Source organism: Pleurodeles waltl, chromosome 1_2 (genome assembly GCF_031143425.1).
Source record: "Pleurodeles waltl isolate 20211129_DDA chromosome 1_2, aPleWal1.hap1.20221129, whole genome shotgun sequence".
NCBI classification, from domain to species: domain Eukaryota; kingdom Metazoa; phylum Chordata; class Amphibia; order Caudata; family Salamandridae; genus Pleurodeles; species Pleurodeles waltl.
This window is the reverse complement of record NC_090437.1, coordinates 174,337,933-174,365,446: the sequence shown is the minus strand read 5'-3', so window position 1 is coordinate 174,365,446 and position 27,514 is coordinate 174,337,933. Positions and strand designations below refer to the sequence as shown.

The following is a 27,514-nucleotide window of genomic DNA, read 5'->3' as shown; positions in this document are numbered from 1 at the left end:
GCATCAGACACTCCCCATGCTGCACTCATGCTATTACCAAGCATGAGAGCAGTGTTGGGATTGGTCTGAGCGGGCTGGTTTACCGCTTGCTCAGGCACAGGTTGCCTGTGTTGTTTCTTCAACCCGGCAGTGCAATACAGCTAGGCTGGAGAAACTTAACTGCGCTTGTCTGTTTGGCAGGTCTAGAACTGCTGGCCAAGCTGACTGACATGTGCACCTAAATGTCCTCCACTACCCTTCTCCTCCTCCTCCCCACTCCCACTGCCCAACCCAGCCTCGCCCTGCACACATTGGCTAAAACAGCAACTGAAAACTCAAACAATAACAAAATATTGTTTTATTTTTCAGCTGCTGGCACTGAGCCAGTGGGGCGATGCTCCTCCCCCATTGCGGTGGAGCTGCCGCTGCTCTCTCTCCTTCTCTCCCCTCTTGCACACCTCCTCTGATTGCTTTCTATCTACTTTCCCACTTTATCCATGTTTCTCTCTCCTGAAGCTTCCCTCTGTCTGATGCATTTAACGTTGGATAGCTGAGGAAAGTGACGGAGGCACTAGAAGCAGCCCTGAGCTTCCAAACCGGCCTCCATGGGCTGCAGCCCACAAGAGAAGTGGCCGATGGAATAAATGATATGTCCAGACTAGAGAGACTGCAGGCTGCCTAGATACAGGAGTGAGTGCACATTGAAATGGTACAAATACAGATATAACTAAAAAATAAATAAAACAGAACTCCACATAAAAGCATGAAAACCCAAATCTAAAGGACAAAGCCCAGCCAGAAGACAGCTAAAAAAGTGAATACCATTGTCAGAGAGGAATCTGAGTATACCACGTATCCGTGGAAGTGCTCTCACGGGAGAAGATGACCAGATTTAATAAGAAAAACCAAATCCAATGACTAAAAATATGGTTGTATAATTTTTCAGCCTGGACCGTCTTCTTTTCACGTCGAACCAGAGTCTCTCATGTGTTTTATGCCGGCCGGTTTACACTTACTGCATAGGTGTCCACTCATCCTCATTACACAGGTGTCACCCTCTTTTAAAGGATACCCATCCTGCGAAAAGCAATGGACTTCTAGAAGATCACCCTCTTTACAACACTAAATCATCCTCCCAAAGTATGTTTTTCTCCACTCACCTTAATCGGATCACAATTTTACACATCCAGCCTCTCCCTCATTCGAGGGCCAACAAGTTGACAGGTATTCATTCAGTCATCCTTTGGTTAATACTTTATAGGTGCAAAATTGTAAACACAGCAGCTGAGAGCGGGCTATACACACCTACAGAGCTGACTTAGAGTTCGGTCTCCGTTGATCATGGATGAGAACTCTGAAATAACTTTCATCAGCAAGAACTTTTTGCCAGGATGTGAAACATCTCACCCAAAAGGGTATTTATGTAGTTATTGAGGAGACAAGTTTTAAACTGAAGTTCGAGCATTGATGATTTAATCGATCATGTTTGCTTACTTAACTTATGTTTAGACTTATATTTCATCATCAGACTTTGACCTATAGCCGGAGAGAGAAAGCCAGAAAAGGGAGAAATGAAAAGAAAAAATATGAAAACAGTGGCAATGGGAGAAGGTATGCATGAAAAGGCCCATGCATGAGTGAGAAAAAGTGACAGGAAGTGTAGGGTGGAGCAGGAAAGAGGCATGAGATAATCAAGACAAGGTAGCCTTGGTAATTAGAGACACCACTATTTGGCAACGCTGGCTGTAGACTCCTAAGAAACCTTTGGGCCCCTACACCACAAACAAGACCAAGTCTACTGTCCATACCTAGGCTGAAGAACTTTATGTTCTGTGTGGAGCCTTTAGGTATGTAGCTTGACGTTAAGAACAGATGTATGTTAACTCATGGAGTACTCCATCTGGACTCCCACCACATAAATAGGAAAGTAGTAAGATGCGGAAACGATTCCGAAAAGGTTAAAATAAGGAACAAAATGAGCATACTTAAAACAACATCCTACTCACCACGATTCATATTGGTTGTTGTTATGCGAGAAGCAGTTTTCACACTCAGTACACCTATGTGATGGGGCTTCATCTGACTAGCCCATCCTCAAACTGCATCCCTTTGCACCAGGCCATTAGCTGTGGAACTTATTATTCTATTATCTGCAAATCAGATTCGAATAAAAAATATGGTGTGTCTAAGTTCATTCTCTTCAAAACGTACCTCTTTGTCTTATCAACAGGAGACTCACTAAGCTGGCCCAGTGATTTAAGTACCCACTGCCAACATGTACTCTGGTCTATAGATCAAAAGTCTGATTCCCTTGAAGTAAGGTGGGCGCTTTTTCATTCTGCCCATGGAATTGGTGGATTTTTCCTGAAAGGCTCCTGAAAAGTGGGGTTTGGCATTCCCGAGCGTGATCTTCTAACGTGGGCAGCTACGGTCACAGGGCTGCGTCTCGAGAAGATTTACTCCAGCTCAAGTAGATTTTCCACTCGAGCGGCAGCAAAAGCAACTCAAAGGGCTGGGTGCTCTTGTGCACAGTATGGTGCTGTCTGTGCTGATTTTTCAGCCCTACCTTCGCTACTGTATCTTAATTGCAGTGCGACGTGCATATTTTCCACCCTTTGGAGGAACGCCACAGAATCCTGTGCAGTTTATGTGCAACTCCACGGAATTCCATGGAGTGAAACTCCACGAGTTTAGCCCAACCCTACTTTGAAGACCAACTCAGCTTTCCATGCATTGAAGGTCAGCAAATTAAGTGCAATTAAATTGGATTGTAGTTACACCAGATGCCTAGAAGTGCCACTGCGGTATTAATTGCTGTTATATATGGCTCTCATAGAGAGACTATCATTTATTTCTGTTTGGAAATATCATGATTCACAGCTATGACGTAGCAATAGTTGAAAGCAAAACTTTTTACCCACGGTTGCTGCGTCACCCAGGCCTTCCAGGCCAGGCTGACAGTTCTGTCCGAGAGCCTGTCAGTGCTGCTGGTCTGCTCTGACTAGAAGCAGAAAGGAGAGTTTCAGAAGGGTAAAGGAAGGCAGGGAAGGTAGCGGGTTGATTTAGGATGGGAGGTATGGTATTTTTCTCACATTTTTATCAGGAAGGAGAGGCCATGGTACCTATGGGTTCCCTATTGCTCCTCTGGCCCTGCATACCAGCAGAAGGCAGGCACAGATGATTTTACGGGCCATACATAACTTAAAATTATAGCTGGGTAAAAAGTGAACTCTAGAATGTTTTTGACCTTGGGGTGCTGAGTGGCATCATAGACAACTCGAGCTTCGCTCCTCTATTTCATATCACTCGGAACCTCTTGTGGAAAAGCAACCCTGTAATTCACTGTTACCCATTTTTAATTCTACACATAATGCACTAGAGACTCCAATCCCTGTAGAAAAGTCTGTTTTAATTTCCTTATTACAGGCGACTTGTGGTGCATCTAGTTGCATGTAATAAAGAAATGACATAACCTTTCAACTGTAATAAGCGATTACAGTTGAGTTCTGACAACACAATGCATGCTGCTTTACGTAATTATAGGAAAGATATAATGCCTCTGCATTTTTTACACATTTTTAGCTACAGTGTTTGTGTTTTTTTTTTTTTTTTTTTAAATCTGACTTGTAGTACACGGACTCTAATTTCATTTTGGCAACAACTGCTTTTTGGTGTGTTCAGTTTTGCACTACAGATTTTTGTTATTCTTGATGTCTGCAAGAATCTTATTTTTTTCATATGAAAGAGCACTCACCAAGGATTTTAGTGGTTTGTTGGACGCAGGAGGGGTACTGTGACCAGGGATTATAAAGAATAAAGTACCCCTCGTAATTCCATTACCTTATCAAGGTCTATATGGTAACAGAACTGCTCTGTGACTTGCAATATCCTTATTTTGTACGATAGGAAGTACTTTACCCCGCATATAAAAAGAGTTATTAACTGATCAACCATAAAAAGGACTGTGGCCACGTTCCATAATTAAAGTATATTACGCAAATCAAATGAAAAATAAAAAAGCAGACCCAAAACAAAAATGTATTGCTTTCACAACTAATTCAGAGGATTTGTCAGACAATAAACCTTACCTCCAGAACAAATATTTTAGCACAATATGGTTCTCACAGCAGGGGTTTTCAGGGAGCGCTTTGTGTATCCAGCTCACAACAACCTTAGCTAAACAGATTAAGCCTCGCTGGAGAAAATATGTTCCAGGCACAGGGAAGGGCTGGCAACGTGCACAGGGAAGGGCTGGTAACGTGCACGGACAACCACACCGGTTGCGCTGCCGCCGAGTCAGAGGGCCTGCTCGAGGTGCCCGTTGGACGTAGCGTGCAGCCTATCCCAGTGACAACAAGCGGCTCAGCTCAGGAACAAGGAAATATTTTCCCCAGGCTGTGCCACCGCACAGACAGCGAGCACACTCTGGCTTTGTCACGAACAGGCACAGCGTGAAGATTGTTGTCCTGCGATGTCACAAGGTTTTTAAGCACCGCAGGTTCACGATTTGCTTGGCCTCTTGGCCCCTTAGAGAATAACCCATGTGCAGGAGTAGTTTTGCCCACAGCACGGGGTGCAATGGGTGCCTGCAGGGAGGGCAAAAATAAGGGGTCACCGATCCATTGCGCTGCTGAATTTCAGATGCATTCTTCTGTTTCAAAATATGTTGGGGTCAATTGTATCACGTAATTTCAGAGCCTAGCTGTAAGCTCGTCTGCGTGTGTGGGTGTGTGCTGAAAGAGGAGCCGGAGAGCGAACTGAATCATCGAATACTGTAAGGCCACCACGTGCAGCCACCCTATGAGTTTATCAGACCTCTAGTGTTGTGTTGTTATTACCTGTCCTCTGCCCTTCTTCCCCGACCGCATCTGACTGTTCTCTCCCCTCGCACACTACACACATGCCCATGCAATCCCTCCGCAAATCACCTACCATCCTACCCCCCACTAAATAGGTCATGACCACCAGATACCACCTACACCAATAACTATGCCAAGACTATTGTTGTTACCTACATTCTTCTAGCACCTTCGCCCCGTTCTCCCACTCTTCTTCCTACATCTACATTGCCCCTACTAGCCTCTTCAATAGTTGCACTCCCTTCCACCTGCACAACTCCACCCTGTGTGCCCAATTGCCATATCGAAATGCCTCATTTACCCAGTGTGAGAGAATCCCCTTTAACACACTCTCCACAAAACAGGCTTCCTCGTGCTAATCCCTCTTTTACCCTAACCCTTTATCACCACCCTGACCCATTCACCCGCCACTCATCACACAACCATACTAGCACCTCGCCATACTCAAATCACCTCCAGTGTTCCACTCCAACTCACAGCACACATTCTTCTGCAGAACCCCAAGCCACCTAGGTCTATTTCACCCAGTTCCACCTCCCCTCCCCGATACATGCCAGGGTGCTTTTCTTTCCTTTTCAGTGACCAGATTCCTCCCTCACCCTACAGATGGGCTAGACAGGGAACTGTAGGATAGTTAGAAAATAGACAACCTGCTACCAGTTCAAACTCAATGAATCTACACTGACTTAACAATAGCCCACACTCTCCCAACATTCAAACTTCTCCCCACTACACACACCACCCCTTGTCCCTGCTAAAGTGTCATGTGTCATCTACTGCTTTTTTTGGTCAAAAGTTCTCCATTGCTAGATCCTTGTACACATCACCATTGCTTATTAAATATGGCAGTTATACATGCAAATGGTTATGTTTTTATTAGTATGCAAACATTGCAATAGTACTGTATATAATATTGGAACTTGATATTCTTTTAGGTTCTTAACATTGTTTCAGTTTTGATATAACTGTGTTTATAAGGACATCTGTCTGTCAGTTTAACCATGTTTACAAATAAAAATGACATGCAAAAAACGTAAACACGTACCGCTTTGGAGGACAAGGTGGTGGGGAAGAAGCATCTTCTGCTTTGCTTCTATCTTTAAGAAACTCGTGGGGACAGGATGCAGATTTGCTCATACCCATCCTGGTGGCCGGGTCTGCTGGTGGGCTGATATCCGTGTGGAGCTTGCTAGAGCTTTTGAAATGTCCAGTGGTTCTAAGTTCCCCCCCTTGTGCCTTTGTCTGCTGGGACAGACCCTCTTCCTCTTCTTCCTCCTCTATTCTACCTTGCTTGCTCCATGTTGCATTGTAGTACTTGTGCCTCCTTTCAGTAGCCAATTGCAGAGCTGTCCTATCCTGTTCTGGAAAGGTTTTCTGCGGAGAGCGAGAGGATGAGTTTCCACAGGGGCTGAAACCATGGTTGTTCCTTGAAGATGGTGTGATTGCAGTGTTTGGTTTCGTACCACTACAAGCAGGCAAACTATCAAGCATTGTATGAGACTGCTCACTATCTAGCTGGCCGTTCCTGGATATCTTGGGTGGTATTGACGGGTTTCCTTCCACTGCATTTTTGGCCACTGCTAATGTTCGACATGTCTGACCATTGTCACTCTGACCTACTTCTTTTGACCCCTTGTTAGCTTCTCCCCATTCAAATAGTGGGGGCGATGTCCCAAATTCTAGGCTGGAGGATGGACTAACACAAGACCACTGAACGCTTACAGCAGAGTCTGGACTGCTCAGGTAAATGGTCCTATTGTCCTCCTCTGTGTGGGCTGCCATAACAGTGATCTTTGCTGTGACTTGCGTTGTGGATTCCTGAGGTGCCTGATTGCTCCAAGCAGCTGTCCTTTCCGCAGAGGTATCACTGTTCTGCTTGGTGTGAGACATTTTGGAAGGCCCATCACTCTTTGCCAGAGTCAGTGCTCCATTTACCAGTATTCCCTTTTTTCTCTTGGTGCTTTCAGCATAAATAGGCTCATTTTTGCTGGCCTCAAACTGCTGTACTAACACCGGTTCTGTAACTCTTTTGTCCAGAGGATTTCTTGAGGGATTCATAGATGTTTCTTTGCCTGGGTTTTGGTGTAGCTCCAACTCACCTGACAAATTATAGTAATTACCTTCTTGTGGAGAGGCAAGAGGGCTGCCCAAGCTGCTGGTGCACAAAGATATGTCTGAAAGGCTGGGAAGCTTGGGCACCGAGGGTTTTTTACTGTCCACAGAAGCAGGGTTTGGTTTACAGTTGTGTAAAGCGTGATCAGCCCAATGTGAGTTTACTAAAGTGCGTTCCTCTTTATTGGGCTTCCTGGCACCCAGAGCTTCCTGGGTACTGAGCCCAGTTGCAGGACTTCTGCCGTCATGTAAGGCCTTCCTTCCTTCCAGGGATGCTGCATCCTCTGTGTCAGGACTCTTATTGGCACAGTTTGTGATTTGGCAGTAGTCCCCACCGTCCCCCTGGAAAGAAGCAGAGCAGCCATTTGTGCCGGACACAGAAAATACACCCCCTTCTCTGGTTTGAATACACAGATAACCAGTAGATTCCGTGGCCCCATTACTTCTTGTATTCCTAGAAAGCACAGTTTCTTGAGTAAACACACCTTGAGTGGTGGTCAACTTTTCTTTGCAGAGAAATCGGGTTTTGTCATCTTGGCCACTTAGTAAGTTTGCGCATCCCAAAGTGATGTTCCTTTCCATCTTCCTGTCGGGGCTGTGCAAGCCTAGCGTAGAATAACCCGGGGCATGCTGAGGTGTACTGCTGCTTGCTGAGATATGCCCGAAAGGCTCTCTACTGTTGGCAAAGTGGTCGAAGAAAGTCCTGGGGAAATCCTCTGTCTTCAAGATGGAATGTTTTGATGAGATCTTTCTCCAGCTGACCTATGCAGTTGAAAAAGAGAAGTTTAACTGTTGGACAGTAGAAAAAAGTGCACAAAGAACTCTGTCCCGCCCCAACATTTAAGTACGATTAAAGTTTCATTTTTTTGAAAAACAAAAACGCACAGCTTTTGGTTTCCTCTTTGGTGACACATTTCCTCTGTGTAAAAAAATAAATATTTTATATATATATATATATATATATATATATATATATATATACACACACACTGTACAAAGTAGCCATGCAAGAACGTTCATGTACTTCCTCTAAAAAGCATACGAAAAACATGTATTTCTAATCTCCAGGCAGTGAAAATGACTGCAGATTGACAGCACGGCGTCTTTAGAATCGAAGATCACTACAATTTACTTAGGATCCAAGAGCTTTATCTGACTATACAGAAAAGAGTGACTACACAAAGACCCTCCAGGACAGAGGTCATTTGCTCCAAAGAAAAAGTTTAAAAAAAAAATCATGAGCCCTTTTGATTAAAAAAAAAAAAAAAAAAAAAAGTGTGGGGGGACATAAAATGTTCAACTTGGCGACGAAAAATGTTCGACTCTATGCTGCCATACCTTGAGAAGACAGAGTGGGAGATCTGTATACAGCTTTACCCAACGTCCCTGCCAACAGAAGTGGCTGGGCCACATTTGCATTGTGAAAGCAAGACATGTCAACATATGTTAACAAGATGAAGTGCTCCCGACCTCCCTTCTCAAGTCTCCCTTGTGTGCTCTTCAAATTAGAAGCTACCTGTAAAAGGGCCTTCTGTCTATTTTTTTAGTGTTTGCGCTTTTTGCAATGTCAATACGCCTTGCAGAGCAGGCTGTCCCTTACTGTGATTTACAGGCGCTTGTCTAGACCTGGGGCACAAACTGTCAGCAAGGGGCATCCATTAGGTCTCATGGGCTTTGCTGGAATTTGCATGACGGCAAACAGGGTTAAACCTATTTAATATACCATAAGCACTGCTACTGTACCATTACAGTGACATTCCGAGGTGTACAAACAGAGAGATAGAAATCTGGCAACTAAAAGCAGAAAAAATAACATTCTAGTAGAAAACTATTATCGGAGTACAAGTGTTTTCAGTTGATATTTTTCTTCTACGTTTCGTTTGCAGTTCTCAATATCTTTCGACAAATATATTACAGTTGTATTTCCATATTCTGAATTGGTACTTCTACATTACAATTGGATGAATAGATTTCTACTTAAGTCATCCTCTACTAAATTACACATGGGTGGGTGCCACTGCGTAGTTCTGGATCAGCTCCAATTTCCATTGAAAAGTCATTTTTGGGTCTTGCTAACTGGACAGCTCAAGATGTAAGTTCACAAGAAGACACTGTCAGGTTGCCGTGCACCTCGTGTCTGCCAGTTGCTTTAGATGCCACTAGCTTTAGTTTGCTTGCTTTTCATTTGTTAGCTGTGTGCACATTTCTTCCTCCTCTTGTGTATGTTCCTTCCCTGCTGAATGGACAAATTATTTGTGGGCATCCACTGCTTTTTTTGTGTGTTAAGCACTCCATAAAAGTACACATGTTTTCCAGGTGTCTCCCTCATGCGCTTTTCTCCCACAGGCATAATTTACATTGCTCTTTATCTCCTGCATGCATCTCCTCCGTCCCACCAGGTTGTGGTCGTCCTCGTGTATCTCTCCTCCCTTCATTGCTTTCTCACCTGTGTGCTTCTCTCCTATGTGCTCCAAGTTAAGTTGCTTTCTCATCTGTTGGTTCTCAATCCCACCCGTGTTGCTTCCGTCTCCCCGCCCTCTGTTGTTTTCCCCTGCCCAATTCCTTTATGATGCATCCCCCACCTGGGCCCTCAGTGTTGGTCGACCTCACCCATGCTTCAAAAAAGACATTATTTTATATATATATATATATATATATATATATATATATATATATATATATATATATATATATATATATATACACACACACACACACACACACACACAGAAATGCTTCAGCAATACATATTTTTTAATTTACCAAAAGTCAATGAAAAAAAAAAAAAACAATTGCTCCTATAGGAAATTTGCTCACCACTACCACCAAAATCCACTGAACAGATTTACAGAAATATTGCCCTGAAAGCAGAACTTTACTTAAATCATACTTTTTTGTGATGTGGTGTGAACGTGTTTTGTAGTTTTTGGGATATCAGCACTTGAAAAAGGTTCTGGATGGTCTTGAAAGTATATAAGAGTTTTATATCTCAACAACTGAAAAGGCATTTTTTGGTTTGCTTAAAATTTTTGCACTGTTTGACGAATTTTGGCAGACATTCAGAATGGTAAACTTATTCTTGGAGCTTTCAAATTCATTCACATTCACCAAAGGGGGACCAGTTAAAAAGGTGGTGGGGCAAGAGTATAAGGTGTTTAATTGATGATAATTTTGGCACTATGTGTCAAAGTTGCTTAACATTTGGCAGGTTAGAAGAATTAATTGTCTACTGCTATGCTACGTTTTTTGCCAATCCAGCAGAGAAGGGAAAGGCAAAGTTACAAGAGGGCTCATTAAAATATTATTTTGTTAATAACTTTGACACCGTCTGATGAATCTACATGATATTTGGTGACATCAAATGAAGGCAGTGCAAAAATGTATTGGGGTATTGGGAGATGGGTGGGGAGCCAAAAGAGAGGGCCAAAAAGTCATGGTCTGAGGATAATCACAGATGTGCATGGCCGAAGGCCTTCCACTGCAGGGGTTGTCTGCTGCGAGATGTTGGACACAGGCCCTGGCGATGACCAAATGCCTTGTGTACAAGGGGTTTTCTGCCTGCAGGGCCAAAAGCCGTGCCCAAATTGGTATGGGTACATGGCAAGTGAATACAGTGCATCATAATCAAATTAAAATAAAAAAAACACAATAAATAAAGTTAAGGTTCAACAACAAAAAAAACAAGAAAGACACACAATTTGCTGCTTTCCTGACAGCAGATAATACATAAATAGGTCAACGAAAAGGAAAAGCAGGGGTGTGACTTAAGGTGTGCCTCATGCATTGCACAATATTTGAACCCCTAAATGTACCTCAATGATATCTAAACCCATTGCAGAACACGCAATGGCACAATACCTCAATACAATTATAGTCTTTCTTAGCAACCTAATTTGGGTATATTTGTCCCCAAGCCCAGCTGAATTCATCAGCCAAGGAAGGTCAGCATCAAATGTACTGGTTTACGACACCGTATTTACCAACTGAAACTCATCATGGCTCTTCTGCACTACTGAAATATCCTCAATTCAGTTCGTGCAAAAACACAAATAAACTACAATTCATTATTTTCGCCAGACATGCAAACTATAACTTGCACACCAAATCCAATGCGCATGATGCAATAGCTAATGTCGTAATGATTTTAAAGTTGAGGTTAAACATATTACTCTTGAGACTGAAATAGGGAAATGCAAATGTGGTATTACTTGTTGTTTTAGGTTTGCACTGTTAATTATGCTGTGCTTTTTCGGAGTATTACTTATAAGTATTGTGATGTCACTGCATTTGATGTATGAGTTATGGTTAGAATAGCTGCTGTGAAACTATTAGATCGCGGTCCTGCCTACAATTTGTGAGATTCTGTGTTTTTTTCTGTTTTAGTTTGCAACTGAAAAGGTCACTTCCCTGCAGGTGTAGCTTTGAAACCTGGAACAATTTTCTGGGATAACATGTTGTTCAATACCCATTTAGTGGTTGGGTACTAAGTGTTCGTTTCCTCCTCTGTCTTTTTTTTTGTGTGTGTGTCTTTTATATCGACCCTAAAAACTGTTTTGTGTGGTTGCCATCTTTTTTAACCCTGGTGGCTTGCAATTGTTAATGTTGCTTGGCTTAGCAGAGATCATTCTCTATTCACTGCGTTTATGTTCCAAATCACCTAATTTCTCAGGGAGGTAGGAGGGATGCATATGAATCCAGATAAATCTTCAACCTTCAAAATATACTTACAGGTAAGTAGCCTTGTCAGTTTGCTTTGTGCATCTTGTTCTGGATCCCCATGCTGAGCATAGATTTTGTAGTACTGCTACCTTCCTTTAGGTGGTTGGGCTCAAATGAGTGTGTTTGTGAACAAATGTTTGTATGTGTGGTTACACTTGCTCTTCTTTGTTAGCTTGTACCATGTGACCACCTTACAAATAGCATTAGCCGTCACATTGCCAATGAAAGCCAGTTTTGCTCCTTTTTTCGTTGTCAAGTGTGCTCCTGGTTTCTCTTGCAATGCTACTCACTCGCTTGTAGCATATTTGGATTGTGTGGAGTATCCATCTCGCGATAGTTCCCTTGGTTAACATTGAACATTTGCTAGCTTCTGCAAAGGAGATGAAGAAAGAATTTCTCTTTCTGTATTGTTTTGTTTCTTCTAAGTAACACATCACTGTCTTTGTAATGTCCGGTGTGTGAAGGGCTCTTTCTGCTTGAGATTTCAGCTTTTGGAAGAACGCGGGTAGCTGTACAGCTTGGTTAACAAGGATGTGTGAAATAACTCTTGGAAGAAATTATGCATCTGTTCTCATCACTACTTTAGCCTTGTGTTTTGTACGTAAGTTGTTTGTGTAGTGAGAGCTCACTCACTCTTCATAAGGACGTGATGGCTGTGTGTTAAGTATCTGAGCCCTGCCATGTGCATGTGTTCAAAGGGTGGTTTCATCAACTGTGTGAGCACTAGATTTAAGCTTCATAAATGTGTGGGTGCTATCCTAGGTGAGGTTATTCTTCTCACCCTTTCCAGGAACTGTTTGATTACTGATGTACTGAAAGCCAGCTTTGACACCTTTTGAATATGCCATTATGGCCGACACATGTACCTTAAGTGAGGCCTTACACAGTGTCTCATCTAAAAGGTTTGTAAGGTACTTGACAATGGTAGTCTTCTGTGTCAATCTGTTCTTTTGTCTGTTTCTACTGCACCGGTGAACAAACCTGCTCTATTTTTCAGTGTAACACCTTCCTGCAGTCACCCTTCTGGCTTCTTAAAGGACTTCCATTTCCCTCTGTGGCAATCCCAAAGGGAAAACTCTAAGACTTCTGAAAACATGCCGCTAGGGTTAGGGTACCCAGTGGTGTGTGGTACACCTCTTTGTGTTGTGAGCAGGTCTTGATGAGCTGATAGTCGCATCACTCTGCCATGCACCTTTCCACTAGGTCTGAATACCATGTCTCCCTTGCCCATTTGGAGCAAGCAGAATTAGTCAGCTGAGGCTGTTTACATCTGTCTAGTACTAGCAGAAAAGTGCATGCACATTTCCCTGACCAGTCCATTGACAGGGCATTCCCTAGTGACCAGTTCATTGACAGGGCATTCCCTAGTGACCAGTTAAGTGGGTACCTGAATAAGAAGCTTTAGCGTTTATCATTCCCAAGGGTTGCAAAGAAATGTGCTTGTGGTTTTCCCCACAACTTGACATTTTTTCTACCAGCTGTTGTTTTAGCTATCACTTATGTGAGTCACCTGCTTAGTTTGTCTGCCTGTGTGTTTTGGATCACTGTCAGCTGAATGGCGCTTAGGCTAATCTTTCTCTGTATGATCCATTTTAGTATCTGCTGCGCTATTTGGAACAGTTGGTGTGACTTTGTTCCCCCCTGTTTTTTGAGGTAGAACATTGTTGTTGTGTTGGGGTCGTGTCGTCTGTTTGGATCTGAACTGTTTATCCCTCTATTTGTGTTTGGGATGCCTTACTGGATTTCAGTTTTCATACATCTATGTGCAGTAGTGCATTACTCATTCTCCATAAACACTTGATGTTTAGTTTTCCCATTTGGGGCCCCCACCCTTTTTGGGATGCATCTGTGTGATGGTTACAGAGGGAGTTGCATTTTTAAATGTCTGCCTACAGTGATATTCTCTAATAGCCAAATCTCTAGATAAGGGTCTTTCTACTCAAGTATGCTGCTACTATCTCTAGACACTTCGTGAAAACCCTTGGTACTGGTTTTATCCCAAAGAGAAGTATGTTTCATTTGGTAATGTATCTTGTTTGTGACGAACATCCGGAACGTCTTATGTCCTGCGTTCATGGGCCCATTCTGGTAGGCGTCTTTCAGGTCTACGGTGGCAAAACAGATCAGTTACTGCGGCCGCAAGATGATCTCTTGCAGTGGGTTCATTATGGATTTGTGAGTCATTATGAACTTTAAGTTCTGTAGAACTAGAATTGGTCTACGTGTCTTGTCCGGTTTAGGCAAAAGTAAAAAGGTCAAATACGCTCCTTGAAATATTTCTTTTCTTGGACCCTTCTCTGCGGCATGCTTCTTTAGCAGATCATTGATTTCATACTGGAAGCGGATCTGCTAATCATTGCTGCACGTTCTGGTCTTTGGCATGATGTTTGGTGGTTTTTGTATTAGCTCTATGCACTATCCATGTTTTACAATGTGTAATGTTCATTTGTCTGTAGTAATAGCTCTCCGTTTGCACAGGAAAACTCCGATTCTGCCTCCTACTGGTGTTGTGAGTAGAGGCATGATTCTTCATGTGTCTCTACGTCACTGGACAACCCCAGGACCTTCAACGAAGGAAGCTGGTGCTGTGATTGCACCAGTGTATAATATGCCAGCTGGTTTTCTACGGCCTTTAAGGTCTTGGGTTGGAATTTGGAATTCCGCGTATGCCTGACATTATTGGAGAATAGACATGGCACCAAACTGTGGTCGAAATAAATGATGTACACAAAAAAAAGCGAGAAAGAAAAGCACACTTTGGAACCAACCACTAGATGGCTAAAAAGATTCATGATGCAAAAATAACTCCACTTTTTGTATTTTTCTGTGAGTTTTTTAAAACTTTTGTTTAGGTTTTATAACCAGATTAACTATAAACATCACTTTAAACTTTTGGCTTTCTCAGTGGACTTCTAAACATATACCATATCCAACTGTTTCTGGCCTGCAACTCCCCACAGGCAGCTAACCCTACTGTGCACAGCTTTCAACTGTGTGCAGCCGTGACTGGCTTCATGATGTAGTCTACAGCCAAGCCCTGCTCCCAGCCTGCCACATGTGGCCACACACCTGCAGGCAGCAAAGGCGGCCCATGTTACCTAGCCTTCAGCCAGGGACTGCACCCAACCTCTTGTAGGTAACCAACTACCTATAGCCAGGCTGTGTTTTTTATTTTTTTTATTTCCATTCTTTTAATGGTTCAGGGACTCTGGTAAAGTGGTTGCAAACCCAGAGCAAGACTCATTGCTAGGAGGCATGAACCCACTGCAAGTTTCTGGGCCTGTACTGGACCATTCATGGAATCCATGGACCTGGTTCCATATTTAAGGACCCCAACAAAGGTCCAGCACAGGCCTGTCAAGCTAGTAGTGAGTTCACAGTCCTTGGCCATGAAGCCTGCTGCATCTTCTCGGTCCCTGGTTTGCAAACCTCAGGGCTGCAAGTGCCACAGCAAGATCATGTTTTTGTAAAACCAATATACATAAAGTGAAGTTATGGTTAGCTTTGGTTAGAACACCTAGACGTAGGTTATAAAAAATAAAAAAAACTCAGGATACACTTAAAGTGAGTTTATCCTTACAAAGCAAGAGGCAGAAAAACAGTAGAGGAGCTTGGCTGAGAGTAATGGGGTTGGAACACAAATTTAAAAAAAAAAGAAGGGTTGGAGGGGTGAGGAAGAAATGGACACACTTGGGGCAGTGGGTGGGCAGCAATGAGAGTGCATGGGGTGAATATTTGAGAGACAAAGCAGCATAAAAGGGAGAGAGCAAGAAAACACCTTCTCTTTTAGAGTGCTAAAGGCAAAAGAAAAATGTAGCTCTCAGAATGTGAAGAGTGAAAGTATAAAAGTCATCAATTCAAATGGATTGTAAGGAAGCTGTGCTCGAGGGGAGGGACAAACATAATAAAAGGAATGAAAACTAGAAGCAAGCAAATGAGAGAGACAACAAAGCCCACCAAAGGCAAGCAATGAGCTGACTGAAAGCCCACTGCAAGTCAAAATATTGTCCATAATAGCTATAAGCTGTCTGTAGGCGAGACCTAAAAACCACTGAAATTTCCCAGTTATGGTTAGGTAAATTAACCATAACTCGCACCCTGTCATGCACTGCTTTTGACGATACTCACAAGATCACTCATGACATATTAAGTAACATTAGAAACATCATTAATGACATCACTGATAAAATTTCAAATTACATCACTAACTCAGTGAATTTCTCAGGTTTTTTTTTTAAACACTATTAGGTATTATAACCAATGTGAACCACACCTTCATTGTAACCATTTTTTGTTAGTGTTTCAGTTTTCTGATCATGTACACAGGGCCACTGAATTACGCGATTGTGCGGCCGCTATGTTTTTTGCATAATTATGGATTTACCGCTTCTTTTAACAAAAAAAAAAATGTTTCTTGCACAAACAAACAATCAAAAGTGGCTAAAACTGTGGCAATGTATTTGCCTGCAGTGGAAGACCCTTCGCAAAGGTTAACTTGACATCTTTCAGTTGCCAATTTCTGCATTTGGTTGTTAAATTGGTACTAATTAAGTGAAATCTTTGCCCATACAGTATCACCATGAGCATAAATCATAAAATAATGAAGTAATACTATCAAAAGAATTTTGCGTTATGCTGCACAAGTTACTTTTTTCTTGCACCTAATTTAGTCAACTGTGTTGCATAATTTGGTGCTGACCTGTCGCATAATTACAGTTGCCCTGTATATTGTACATCCAATAGTTTCCTGCACCTAATCTTTGGCTGAGGGTAGCAGAATGTGGACCCAGGGCATACAACTTGCAAATCCTTGTTGCTGACTTGTGGGCTTGTGTTGGTCTTTCAGTAGCTAGGACCTGCACCCCAGAAGGTGCCGGTTGCCAAACCCCAATGCACAAGACCTTCACTGTGCACTGTGGAAGCAGACCACATAACCTGGCTACCCACGCTTTTATAGAGGGCCAATCCATGCTGCGCAGGGACATCAGCTGTGTGCAGCAGGCAGGGCTTGTCCTAGGGCCAGGTGAGGTGACCACAGTGCCAGGTCTTCAGCCAGGTCCTGTCTCTTTTTTTTTAAAATAAACACATTTTAAGGGATCGGTTTACATACCCTTGCAGACTCGTGGGTTTATGCTGAACCTTCCGAGTGGTTTGGAGACCTGGTTCCAGATCTGTGACCCCAATGAACTCCAGAATAGTTTCAAGACACTTGTTTGCAGTCCATAGGCCAGTGTTCACTGACCATGGGGACGCAAATCCAGGCCCGGGGTCCAAAAACTCCAAAATAAAATCCTTTTTTTCCATTTTGACCTAAAGGGGATGAGCCAGGGGGTCAGGGGATGCAACCTGTACCTCCATATGGCTCTTTTCAATGTATTTTTCAGGACTCAGTGACCGAGTCATCCAGCCTGTCATGGCATCTGTAGAAAGTGCAGCCGAAGGTCATATGTAGTGCGGTGAGAAATACTTTCATAGAAGCTCGATGTACTATATCATAAGAAAAAAACCAAACAAATCAATGAAAAAATTGTGTTAAAGGTGACGTTAAGGTTAGAATTGATTACAACACTTTACATATATATTTTTTTTAAAACCTCTATAATTCATTTTAAAAACAGTTAAAGTACTGTTATAGTTAAGAATTAAAACCAAAAAATGAACATAAATTTGTAAATTATGGTTAGCTACATAATCCACAAAAGCTATGCAAACTATAACGTGCACACAAAATATAATGCCCACCTAAGCCTTCCCAACTACTTGAATAACAAACTGAACTTCCTAAGAAGGAAAGAGGTGACAAAAATAACACAAGCCTTTTGCTGGAGATGCTAAAAACAAACAGTCAATGATACTGGAACAGACATTTTGTTGCCAAGCCCTAACAATTTAGTACCAGCTATCGGAATACTTAAAAGAATAACACCAGCTTGTTAGCATTTCTGAAGGGACCCCACCTTTTCAGAACCCACCCAGCAACTGGAGCCAGTGATGTGTAGTTCACATCTTTCCTCACGTCAGCACACTTTTACCCTTCTCATCTTTAGACCATGTTCATATCTTCCGTTCAGCACTAAATACTATGTGGGTAAGTTCACCTTTTCTAGTCATGTTATTTGTGAAGTGCCCTACGCCAGTGGTTCCCAACTTTTTTACTTCTGTGGACCCCCACTTTCTCATTACTGGAGCCAGGGGACCCCAACTGAATCTTTATTGGAAACCGGGGACCCCCCCACTGAGTCATTACTGAAAGGTGGGGACCTAATCTGATAATTTTGAATTTCTAAGCAGTCGCAGACCCCCGGAGGGGGATTCGCAGACCCCTAGGGGTCACCGGACCACAAGTTGGGAACCACACTCAGGCACCCAGTTTCAGTGGCGCACGAGGCCTGCGGCACTGCACTTTTATCATGGATCGTGCTTGGTACCTTGGTGGGTTGTGCAGATCCACCCTCAGAGGTACACTAATCTACAGACCACCCGGACCACGCCCCACCTTCTGCAACACCATCGCCGACAGCATCAGCTTGCACGCCCTCACCTCCACAGACTACATCACCCTCGTGATTTCAACTTTCACTTAGAAAACCTACAAGACCACAACACTACCTCCCTCATAGACAACCTCGGACTCAAACAACTGGTCACCGCACCCACCCACTCAGCAGGACACACCCTTGACGCAATTTTCACCGCAAGCCAACACACAGCCTACACCCACACCACCGAACTCCTCTGGACTGACCACCACTGCGTCCACTTCTCCTTCACCAAACCCCCCACACACTACCATCAACACACCATACCCTACCGCATGTGGGACAAGATCCCCACAAAACGGCTAAACTCCCAACTGGCCCATACACCCCCCACAACAACGACCCCAACACAGGAGCACACAACCTCTCCAAATGGATCACTACCTGCACAGACACACTAGCCCCCTCAGAAAACACATCGCCACCCGCAACATCAATAGCGCGCCATGGTTCACCCCTGAACTCCAAGACTCCAAGCGCAAATGCCGCCAAGCTGAGAAAGTATGGCAACTAGAACCTTCCACAACCAACTTCTCCACCCTCAAAACCAACATTCGCACCCATCACCAACTCATACGCACCGCCAAAAGAGATCACTACAAGTCACGCCTTGACAACAACTCTCAAAGCAGCAAAGAACTCTTCACCATCATCAATGAACTTGCCAAACCCAAAGCCAGCAACATAAACCCCACACACACACACAGAGCCCCTAGGTGACGCCCTTTCCAACCACTTCCTCCAGAAAATCCTGGACATCCACAACAGCTTCCTACCACACACACCCCTCACTCACCCAACCCCCACTCATGACCCCCCCACCACACGGACCCCCACCACATACGAAGAAACCAAAAAAAACATGAACTCCATCAACTCCGGCTCCCCCTCCGACCCCTGCCCACACCGCATCTACAACAAAGCTAGCCCAACCATCGCCCCCATACTCTACAACATAATCAACTCCTCTTTCAACTCCGCCACCTACCCAGATCCCTGGAAGCACGGGGAAATCACTGCTCTCCTAAAAAAAAGCTGACCCGGAGATCCTCTCCAACTACCGCCCCATCTCCCTCCTCCCTTTCCCCGCCAAGGTTGCAGAGAAATTAGTCAACGCCTGCCTATCCCACTTCCTCAAAGCAAACAACACTCTTGACCCCTCACCATCCGGGTTTCGCAAAAACCACAGCACGGAAACCGCCCTCATCGCATGCACTGACGACATCAGGACCAAAGTCGACAAAGGCAAGACCGTCGCACTCATCTTCCTAGACCTCTCCGCAGCCTTTGACACTGTCTGCCACCACACACTCCGCACACGCCTCCACAACATAGGAATTCGCCACAAAGCCTTAGACTGGCTCACCTCCTTCCTCACCGACCGGACCCAGAGAGTCCGCCTTCCACCCTTCCACCCTTCCACTCCAACACTACCAAGATCACCTGTGGAGTCCCCCAAGGGTCCTCTCTCAGCCCCACACTCTTCAAAATGTACATGATCCCCTTGGCCAACATCCTCCGAGCACATGGAATCACTATCCTCCCCTATGCAGATGACACCCAACTCATCCTCACCCGCAACCCTACCACCACCAAAACCAACCTACACGCCGCTCTCCTCGACACCGCCAACTGGATGACCACTAACCACCTCAAGCTCAACTCAAACAAAACCGAGATCATCTTCGGCCCCAACAAAACCACATGTGACGGACGACTCCTGGTGGCCCACCACCCTGGGCCCCGCACCCACCCCCGCAAACCACGCACGCAACTTCGGCATCATCCTTGACCCCTCCCTCTCCATGACACAACAAATCAATGCTCTAACCTCCTCCTGCTTCCACACACTCCGCACTCTAAAACAAATCCTTCAAATGGATTCCCCCAGAAACCAGAAAGACAGTCACCCACGCACTCATCAGCAGCAGACTGGACTACGGTAATGCCCTCTACGCCGGCACCACACTCAAACTCAAACGCAAACTCCAGAGAATCCAGAATACAGCTGCACGCCTCGTCCTTGGCCTCCCCCGCCACAAACGAATCTCACCACACCTCAAAACCCTTCACTGGCTCCCCATAGACAAGAGAATCACATTCAAGGTCCTCATCCACGCACACAAACCCCTCCACAACACCGGCCCAACCTACCTCAATGAAAGAGTTTAACTTCCACACTCCCACACGCAACCTCCGATCAGCCGATCTCGCCCAAGCCACAGTCCCCCGCATCCAACGCACCTCCACAGGAGGCAGGTATTTCTCCTACCTCGCCCCCAAAACCTGGAACTACCTCCCCACCGACCTTCGCAAAACCAAAGACCACCTGGTCTTCAGAAAGAACCTCAAGACATGGTTGTTCGATCAGTGACCCTTCCTGCCCCCCACCCCCTGACTTCCATTCCCCCTCCCCAGCACCTTGAGACCCTCACGGGTGAGTAGCGCGCTCTACAATTTTTTTTTATTTTTTTTTTTAGATGTGCTAAAAAGAGCAGGAGCGCGCTGGAGGTGGGCATGCATAGTGTAATTAAGCAGAGTATTGAATTGAAAAAAAAAAATCTAACATAGGCTCTGAACATAAGATGTGAGCCGTGCACAGACAGTCATTCACCTGCGGGATGATGCTCTCTGCAGTCATGGTGGCTTCTGACCAGGCGTCAGACACCTCGGAGGTGATCATGGTTGGCTTCACCGCGATGGTTGGCTTGGAGTAGGGCGAGGCGGTCACTCCGCCATCCTCCTCGTGCGCGCTCTCGGCCTTGCTGCGGAGGATCCCGCGCAGACCCTGCAGAAGCGCCTGGCTGCCTCCGGCCCGCGCCTCGGACGCGGCCTGCCGCAGCCCGTGGGAACCCCTCGGGTGGAAGCAGTTCTTGCACGATCCGGGCTTCCACACGTGCTCCACAAAGTCGCTGCACACAGACATTTTCAGGCCCGCTGGTTTCAGTGAGAAGGCTGTATGCATTCTGGGCCCGGGGCGCCCGCTCTCATTTTGTGTTCTGCTCCGAAGGAGTGCAGCTTTTAGATTCTAGAACACACCTGGAAAGAAAAAGAAAAAAAGATAATTGCTCAGTTATGTTATGTACGGAAAAATGTGGATTTTCATTTTTCTCTCGACGCAGTAATTACACATGCCTTGCTCCCGTGACAAAGGTCCATTGTCTCCGTCTTTCCCTTCACAGATTAACAAGGGCTGATAGCAAAACCAAAAAAAAAAAAAAAAGAGGGGCAACTGCCAAATCACTGCTCTGTTAATGGGAATGCACCGGCAGAAGCAAAGCAGGACAAAACATCGTCTGTGTTCTACCAAGTGCATGTCAAACTCGAACCAGACATGTCCTGCAGCTGGCATCAGACAGGCGTCTGGGATTGTGGGGACCAGCTCAGAGAAGCGCTGGCCGTGGGTCCTTGGTATGAGAAACCCATTTATGAGGGTCCGTGGCAAGGTTAGGTCGTTTATTCTTAATCACATTAAATTCACACATTTGTTTTTGCGGGGGGGGGGAGCGGTTGGGTCAACAGTTATTGCACCTGGTAAAATCCCATAGTCGGGATTCGAAATGTAATGGGTGAGATGTACTGACATATCTCCATCTCCACCCCTTTTAAAATGGCAACACTTGTAATTTCGATTTCTGCGTTGGACTGGGAAAATAACGGGGCACTCAGAACGTGATCCTAAACTGGAAATACTCTAAGTAACCCTGCAACCAAACATGACCTTTTTTGATCCGCTTAGGGCGCTGGGAACACTGCGAATAAAGACGTGGGGACTTTAAAGCGGGGCAAAAATGGCATTATTTTTGGTTAAGCGTGAGTCTGCATGTCTTTTACAGCTCTTTTCCGTGTGGGTCTTCCCCACCAAACGACTGCCCTCGCCCTTATCGTGTTGCTTACGCTCTCCTATGATCTCTCCCTAACTCCCCTGCCCTCTATGGTGCTATGTCTCTTGTGTGTTTCTCCCTAGTCATTATGTTTGTCTTTCTCTCGTGTTGCTCCCCGCCCCTGTTTTGTTCTCACTTGTGTGCTTCTCCCTCCCCTGTTCCTTCCTCCTGCAATTGCTGCTTTTCTCTCTCCTCTCCGACCCAATCCTCTATTGCCACCCCTGCCGTCCTATTACATTTTTATTTCGTACTAAAAACATATTTTTTATTTTCCGATCCAAGTGGATGGATCCAAGATCCATTTTGTATAGGTAAATAAAAAAAGGAAAATGATGCACAGATACTGGAGGGACGCCCGGGAGGCATGTGGGTGCCTACAGAATGACGCAACTTGCATAAGCGGCCACATCATAGTGTCTTTTCTTTTTTTTGGGGGGGAAACAGCATTGGCAAATACAACAGGTCCAAAAGGCGATATCTGTTGCTTTGCTACTGCTTGATTAGTGTGTGTCTACTAAGACACAGGCCTCTGCTGAAGTTGGACGTTATTTTGTAAAATATGCTAGAGTTTAGCCATCACAGTTTTGGGGGTGATGCACCTGGACCTCAATATGAGGCCTTGATCGTCCCAGGCTTGCATCCAGACTGGGACGACCAAGGCCTGCTTGGTTTGATCACATTTTTTATTGTCCATTGGTGCAGTCTTCTATTATGTGGGTATAACACTTTTCACAGATGCTAGATGCCAACGAAAAAGGTGATGCCCACATTAACATGTGAGAGAGCAAAGCATGAATTGTTGCCTGGAAAACAATTCTGGAAAGTATGGCTTTACTGTGTAGAGAAGAGAAAGACAATATCATGCGGTGACAGTTTCCTTAGTGATGTGGTTTTTCAGTGCCAACCTGCTGTCGGATCTGAAGGACTTGGCCCGGGTTGTAAGTGTAGGTGTTAATCCTTCTCCATTCATGTCTGTAAGCCATGTTTAGATATGGGAGTGATCAGCGCTACTGGAGAGGAATATGAATTCAGTTTTGGATGGATTTATTGAAATTCATTTATTGTCTTACTGAGAGAAAGGATGTTTGTAATGTTTTGATTAATTTTACTCCCTACTTTTGTTAGTCCGCAGCAAAATGAGTTCATGGGTAGTCAAAAAGTAAGTGGCACACTTTTAATAGTGAAAAACGCTTAAGATGGCAAAAAAAGAGCAAACATATTTTTTAATCAATAAACCATGAGCATTTATTTCTTGAAGCACATTACTACATGTGTTTCCTGTTGGGTGTATTGGTCCAATTACAGAATTAAAACAGGGTTTATTCCATTTATCTGGTGAGGTGAGTCTGGGGCAGGACTCAAGGTTGTAGGTTCTTGCTATTTTTCAGAGAAGTTTGGGAGTCGATTTGCTAGACTTGAACAGTGTTCTGCCCTTGTTGCTTACCCCTGCATGAGTAGACAGCTAGAGGGTAGATAAGCTAAAATGTTTTCTACATATGTATCTATGCATGTGTTTTGTTACATTTGTATAGTGCAAACCTATCCAAAACGGTAGCAGAGTGCTTTAGAAGGTCGAGGCGAACATATAGCCGAGTGATAGGAGAGGAGGCTGGATATTGGATAGTTAATGCATTGTGATGCAGTGTTCTTTGAACAGGCATGTCTTGATTTCTTTCCTTAACTGGAGCTGCGTTGAGGCAGTGTTTATGGACACTGGACGAACAGATGGAAAAGCCCTCCTGCCTTAGGACCATTTCCATCTAGGCACCAAGGAGGAGCCAAAAATGAGAGTTGCTAACACCACCCAAGTCAGCTGTACTCCTTTTAAACCCCAGAGAGGTTGAGTTAATCAGTCAGTTGTTGAACCTGCAAATTGCACATGGATTTCTTAAACGTCCCATTTCGAATTGTATTCCTTAAAGACCCTATTTCATAAATGAACGCATTCTATTACAATAAAAGATCACATTTCAATCCACCTGTTCAACGTGACATTTAAACAGTTTCACAATAACTGAGATACTTCTGAACATTATCTTCAATGAAATGTTATATGTTCATATTTGTCATCTGTCAATTTAAGGCAACAGCAATTCTGCGTGCTGTAAAATGTAAGACTATATTAATTTTAGGAGAAGTACAACAAGTCCCAGAATGAAAAGTGATCTTGGCTAAAACATCAGGATTGCCTGCAGGTGGGACATAGCATAATGACACTTAACTACGAGTTTGTTCTGAATTTTGGTTCAGTTAGAAATGATGACAAACACTATTGTTCATTTTTGGGGGCTGGGACTTACATTTTCTTGCAAATTCTGCTGTAAACCTGACGCACTGCCCTGAACCATGTCTTATGTAGTTCCCAAAGTGTCAGGTGGCCACACAGTCCTGCTTTTTCAGCCAACAGCACCAAGAATGCTGGGGCTTCCAGCTGTATTTTTCCCATTTGAAGGAGGCCACTGCCAAGACTCCTCATAGTTACTGCTGTTCACTTTGAAAACATATAAGAAAAAAAAAAACAATGTCAATCAACCCATTTGGCTATTATAACCTACTATCCGATTAAATCATATATAGTAAAGAATGTGAGACATGCCTTTAGGACTCATTTTCATGATTTTTTGTTATGAGGGGAAGTGACCAACTCATTTTTTGAGGAGCCTTCCATCACTGGATGCAGGAGACCGATGTAATATTGAGAATTTGATCAGTCCATCACATGTACCCAGTATAGGAAGGGACATTCACACTATTTTGGTCCCCACTGCTATATTAGGAAAGAGCCAATGATGATGCAGCCAGCCAGATGGTAAACATTAGCCGTTAGGCCCATGGTGGTCGCTTGTGTGAGGCAATTCCTATATTTGTTAGCAACATTTCTCTATTTTGAGGTGTAGGGTCCACTAGCACCAGACCTTTAGGCTCTACACATACCCCCAGTAGATGCACCAACTGACTTGTACCAGAGCAATTCTGTGTGCTAGAATTGACTTTTGCCTTGTCTTAAGGACCTTGTTGTAAGCGACTAATAGAAAGTCTGAATAGGGTGAATGACACTGGGGGGGTTTCTGTTTTGGTTTTGAGTGGAGGGCATCCCTTTGTCCGACTGAACCTCTCCACCGCCTTTGCTTGTGTCTACTTTGAAAGATGACAGGCTGAAATATAGAGTGAGGGGGAATCCCACTCGAAAAAGGAAGATTTAAAACGAAACGTTTCATGGCTTGTGCAGATAATCCGCTCTCTCATATGCCGCTCATATGAAAGTGCTATACGCCCATGACTGTCTCGTGCGGAGATTTGGAAAAAATATAGCTACTCAACAATCTGCAGTGTTTTTATTTAGTTCTGCAAGATTGATATTTGTGTCAAGAAGAACCTGGGCGCATCAAGCACAGCACATTCTTCGTTACTGCTCATAATACATTACAAACATATGATTCGAGTTACAACTTTGTTTCAAGACAATTGACGGGATAACAAGGTATTGCTCCGCCAGTGAGATTTCGGGAAGCGTTAAAAAAAATGTGAATGAGTTAAGCATTTTAAGGGAACCCTGAAAAGGCTTCCCATGTCTTAGGGTCGGACAAGGGGAAATATTGAATCTGTGGCGATAATTTACTCCTGCAGTTCAGTAGCTAAACATTTTGAGGTGGTCTCATATGTGGGAAGTGAATCCGAATTGTATTCTCGAGGCTGGGCGCAGGTGGCGAGGTGCGGGCCTATTATCATATGTACTAGCGCTGACCTGGGCGCTGATTCCTGCAACACCCGCCTTGATTCAACACCAACGTGATACGTGACATAAAAATGAGCAATCACTTGAACTGGTTATATTAGGGGCCACCCCAGGAGAAGTGTGAACGGTCTTCATCAACCCACATAAAACTACAAGCAACATGCCAGACGTCCACAAATTAAGCCCTAATTACATTCACATGAATGTATTTATTTTAAGCACATCAACGTACGCTTTAGGCGCACGAACCACCAATCAAACAATACGGAAATAAACTAATCTGCTCTCAAATGCAGTGCCTTGCTGGCAGCGCCTTATCTAATCAGCCTGCGGAATGCAGCTCGACACCCCTGCACGGAGTCCCACGCCGGCTCCCCTTACACCAGAAACACGCCTCGCGCCGGGCGGCTTTGTCCCACATTCCGCGCATCTCCTGTTGCACGGGAATCAGTAAACAGGCCATGAATAATGCACTTCTAAGAGCAGCAGCGGAGCCGGGGCCACCGGGGGCGCGCTCTGACCCTGGGCACATGGCCTGGCGCCGGGCACCCTTGTGCTGCTGCTGGGCGACAGGTGGCACAACAGAAGGTGCGCGCAGGAAAAGGGTGGGGAGGAAGGGAGGAGGCCGAAGGAAAAAATGTATCTGCTCCCGCGCCTCCCCTTTCATTCGGTGTGTACCAAACAACACCAGAGCAACTGTTTCTATGGGGTATTGTGCCCGTTCAACGGTTTGTGTGTGTGGGGTGGGGGGGAGGGGGGCAGTGTTTCTGTAGCATAGATATTAACGACTCAGCGCTGGTCACCCCTTGAAATATGGCAACAGCAAAATGATAGTGGGGGTCGGAGAAAGGGGGAGCTGGGATTCCTGGCCCGGGAGGGGTAACTACAGCCAAGAGCGAGTTTAAATGAATCTTCAAAAACTGGTGTACCACCGTTGAGACATAGGTTTGGCGAAGGCCGTAGACCAGAGGTCTCCAAACTTTTTAATGGCGCGCCCCCCCAGTTGAAAAATAAAAATCATTGGGCCCCCCCTTAGAATTTTTCACAATTATTTTATAAACATGGCAATGTTTAAATATGTCTAAACCTATTTAAACATTGCAGTTAAGTACTGTGAGCTTTTTAAAACTGCAATAACATGCTTCTGCTTAAAACAAAGGCCTGTTATCTGTATAATATTTATTTTGGCCAGAGTCTGGGACCCCCCTGGGATCACTTCAGGCCCCCCTAGGGGGGCCCGCCCCCCAGTTTGAAGACCTCTGCCGTAGACTAATAACGAAACATGAGGCCAACACAAGATGGACTGAAATGCGCTCATGGCGAATAAAGGGGGTTAAGTGTGACTCAAACATTTCTATGCATCATCCCTCTCCAAAGTTATTCAACGCCTAGCCGAGGGTCGTAAGTACTGAAATGCAATATCAATGCAAGTCAGTCCAACACGTGAGTCTGCTGAAAGGCTGGTGCACGTACCAGACGAACAAAGCTTAGGAGCAGGGAAGCAGGTTAGAAAGTGTCCCTCAGGCAGGACTGACTGCTGACATCCAGTAGGAGTCTGCTCTCGGTGATGTTGCTGCTCACATTTAGCTGTTCTTATAGAGGCTCTTCCATTCCAATTCAGAGTGGCCTCGACTGGCCTTTATCGACTGATACACGACTAACTGAAAAAGCAACAACGACAAGTAA

The 27,514-nt window shown here is 44.5% G+C and overlaps 1 protein-coding gene across 5 annotated transcripts in view; it reads right to left on the bottom strand.

Annotated features, from left to right (window-relative positions):
* PRAG1 (PEAK1 related, kinase-activating pseudokinase 1) overlaps nucleotides 1-27,514 on the bottom strand; it is a 148,495-nt gene that overhangs the window by 48,138 nt on the left and 72,843 nt on the right. For 3 of the 5 annotated variants that reach the window (XM_069237334.1, XM_069237308.1, XM_069237327.1), the window contains exons 2-3: nucleotides 20,823-21,247; nucleotides 5,884-7,712 (exon numbers count right to left, since the gene is read on the bottom strand). In XM_069237334.1, coding sequence (XP_069093435.1) covers nucleotides 5,884-7,712; nucleotides 20,823-21,173 — 2,180 coding nt within the window. In that variant the 5' untranslated portion in view covers nucleotides 21,174-21,247. Of the gene's footprint in view, nucleotides 1-5,883; nucleotides 7,713-16,779; nucleotides 17,081-20,822; nucleotides 21,248-24,392; nucleotides 24,584-27,514 lie in introns of those variants that run through there. The other 2 variants (XM_069237317.1, XM_069237341.1) reach the window with 2 other exon arrangements.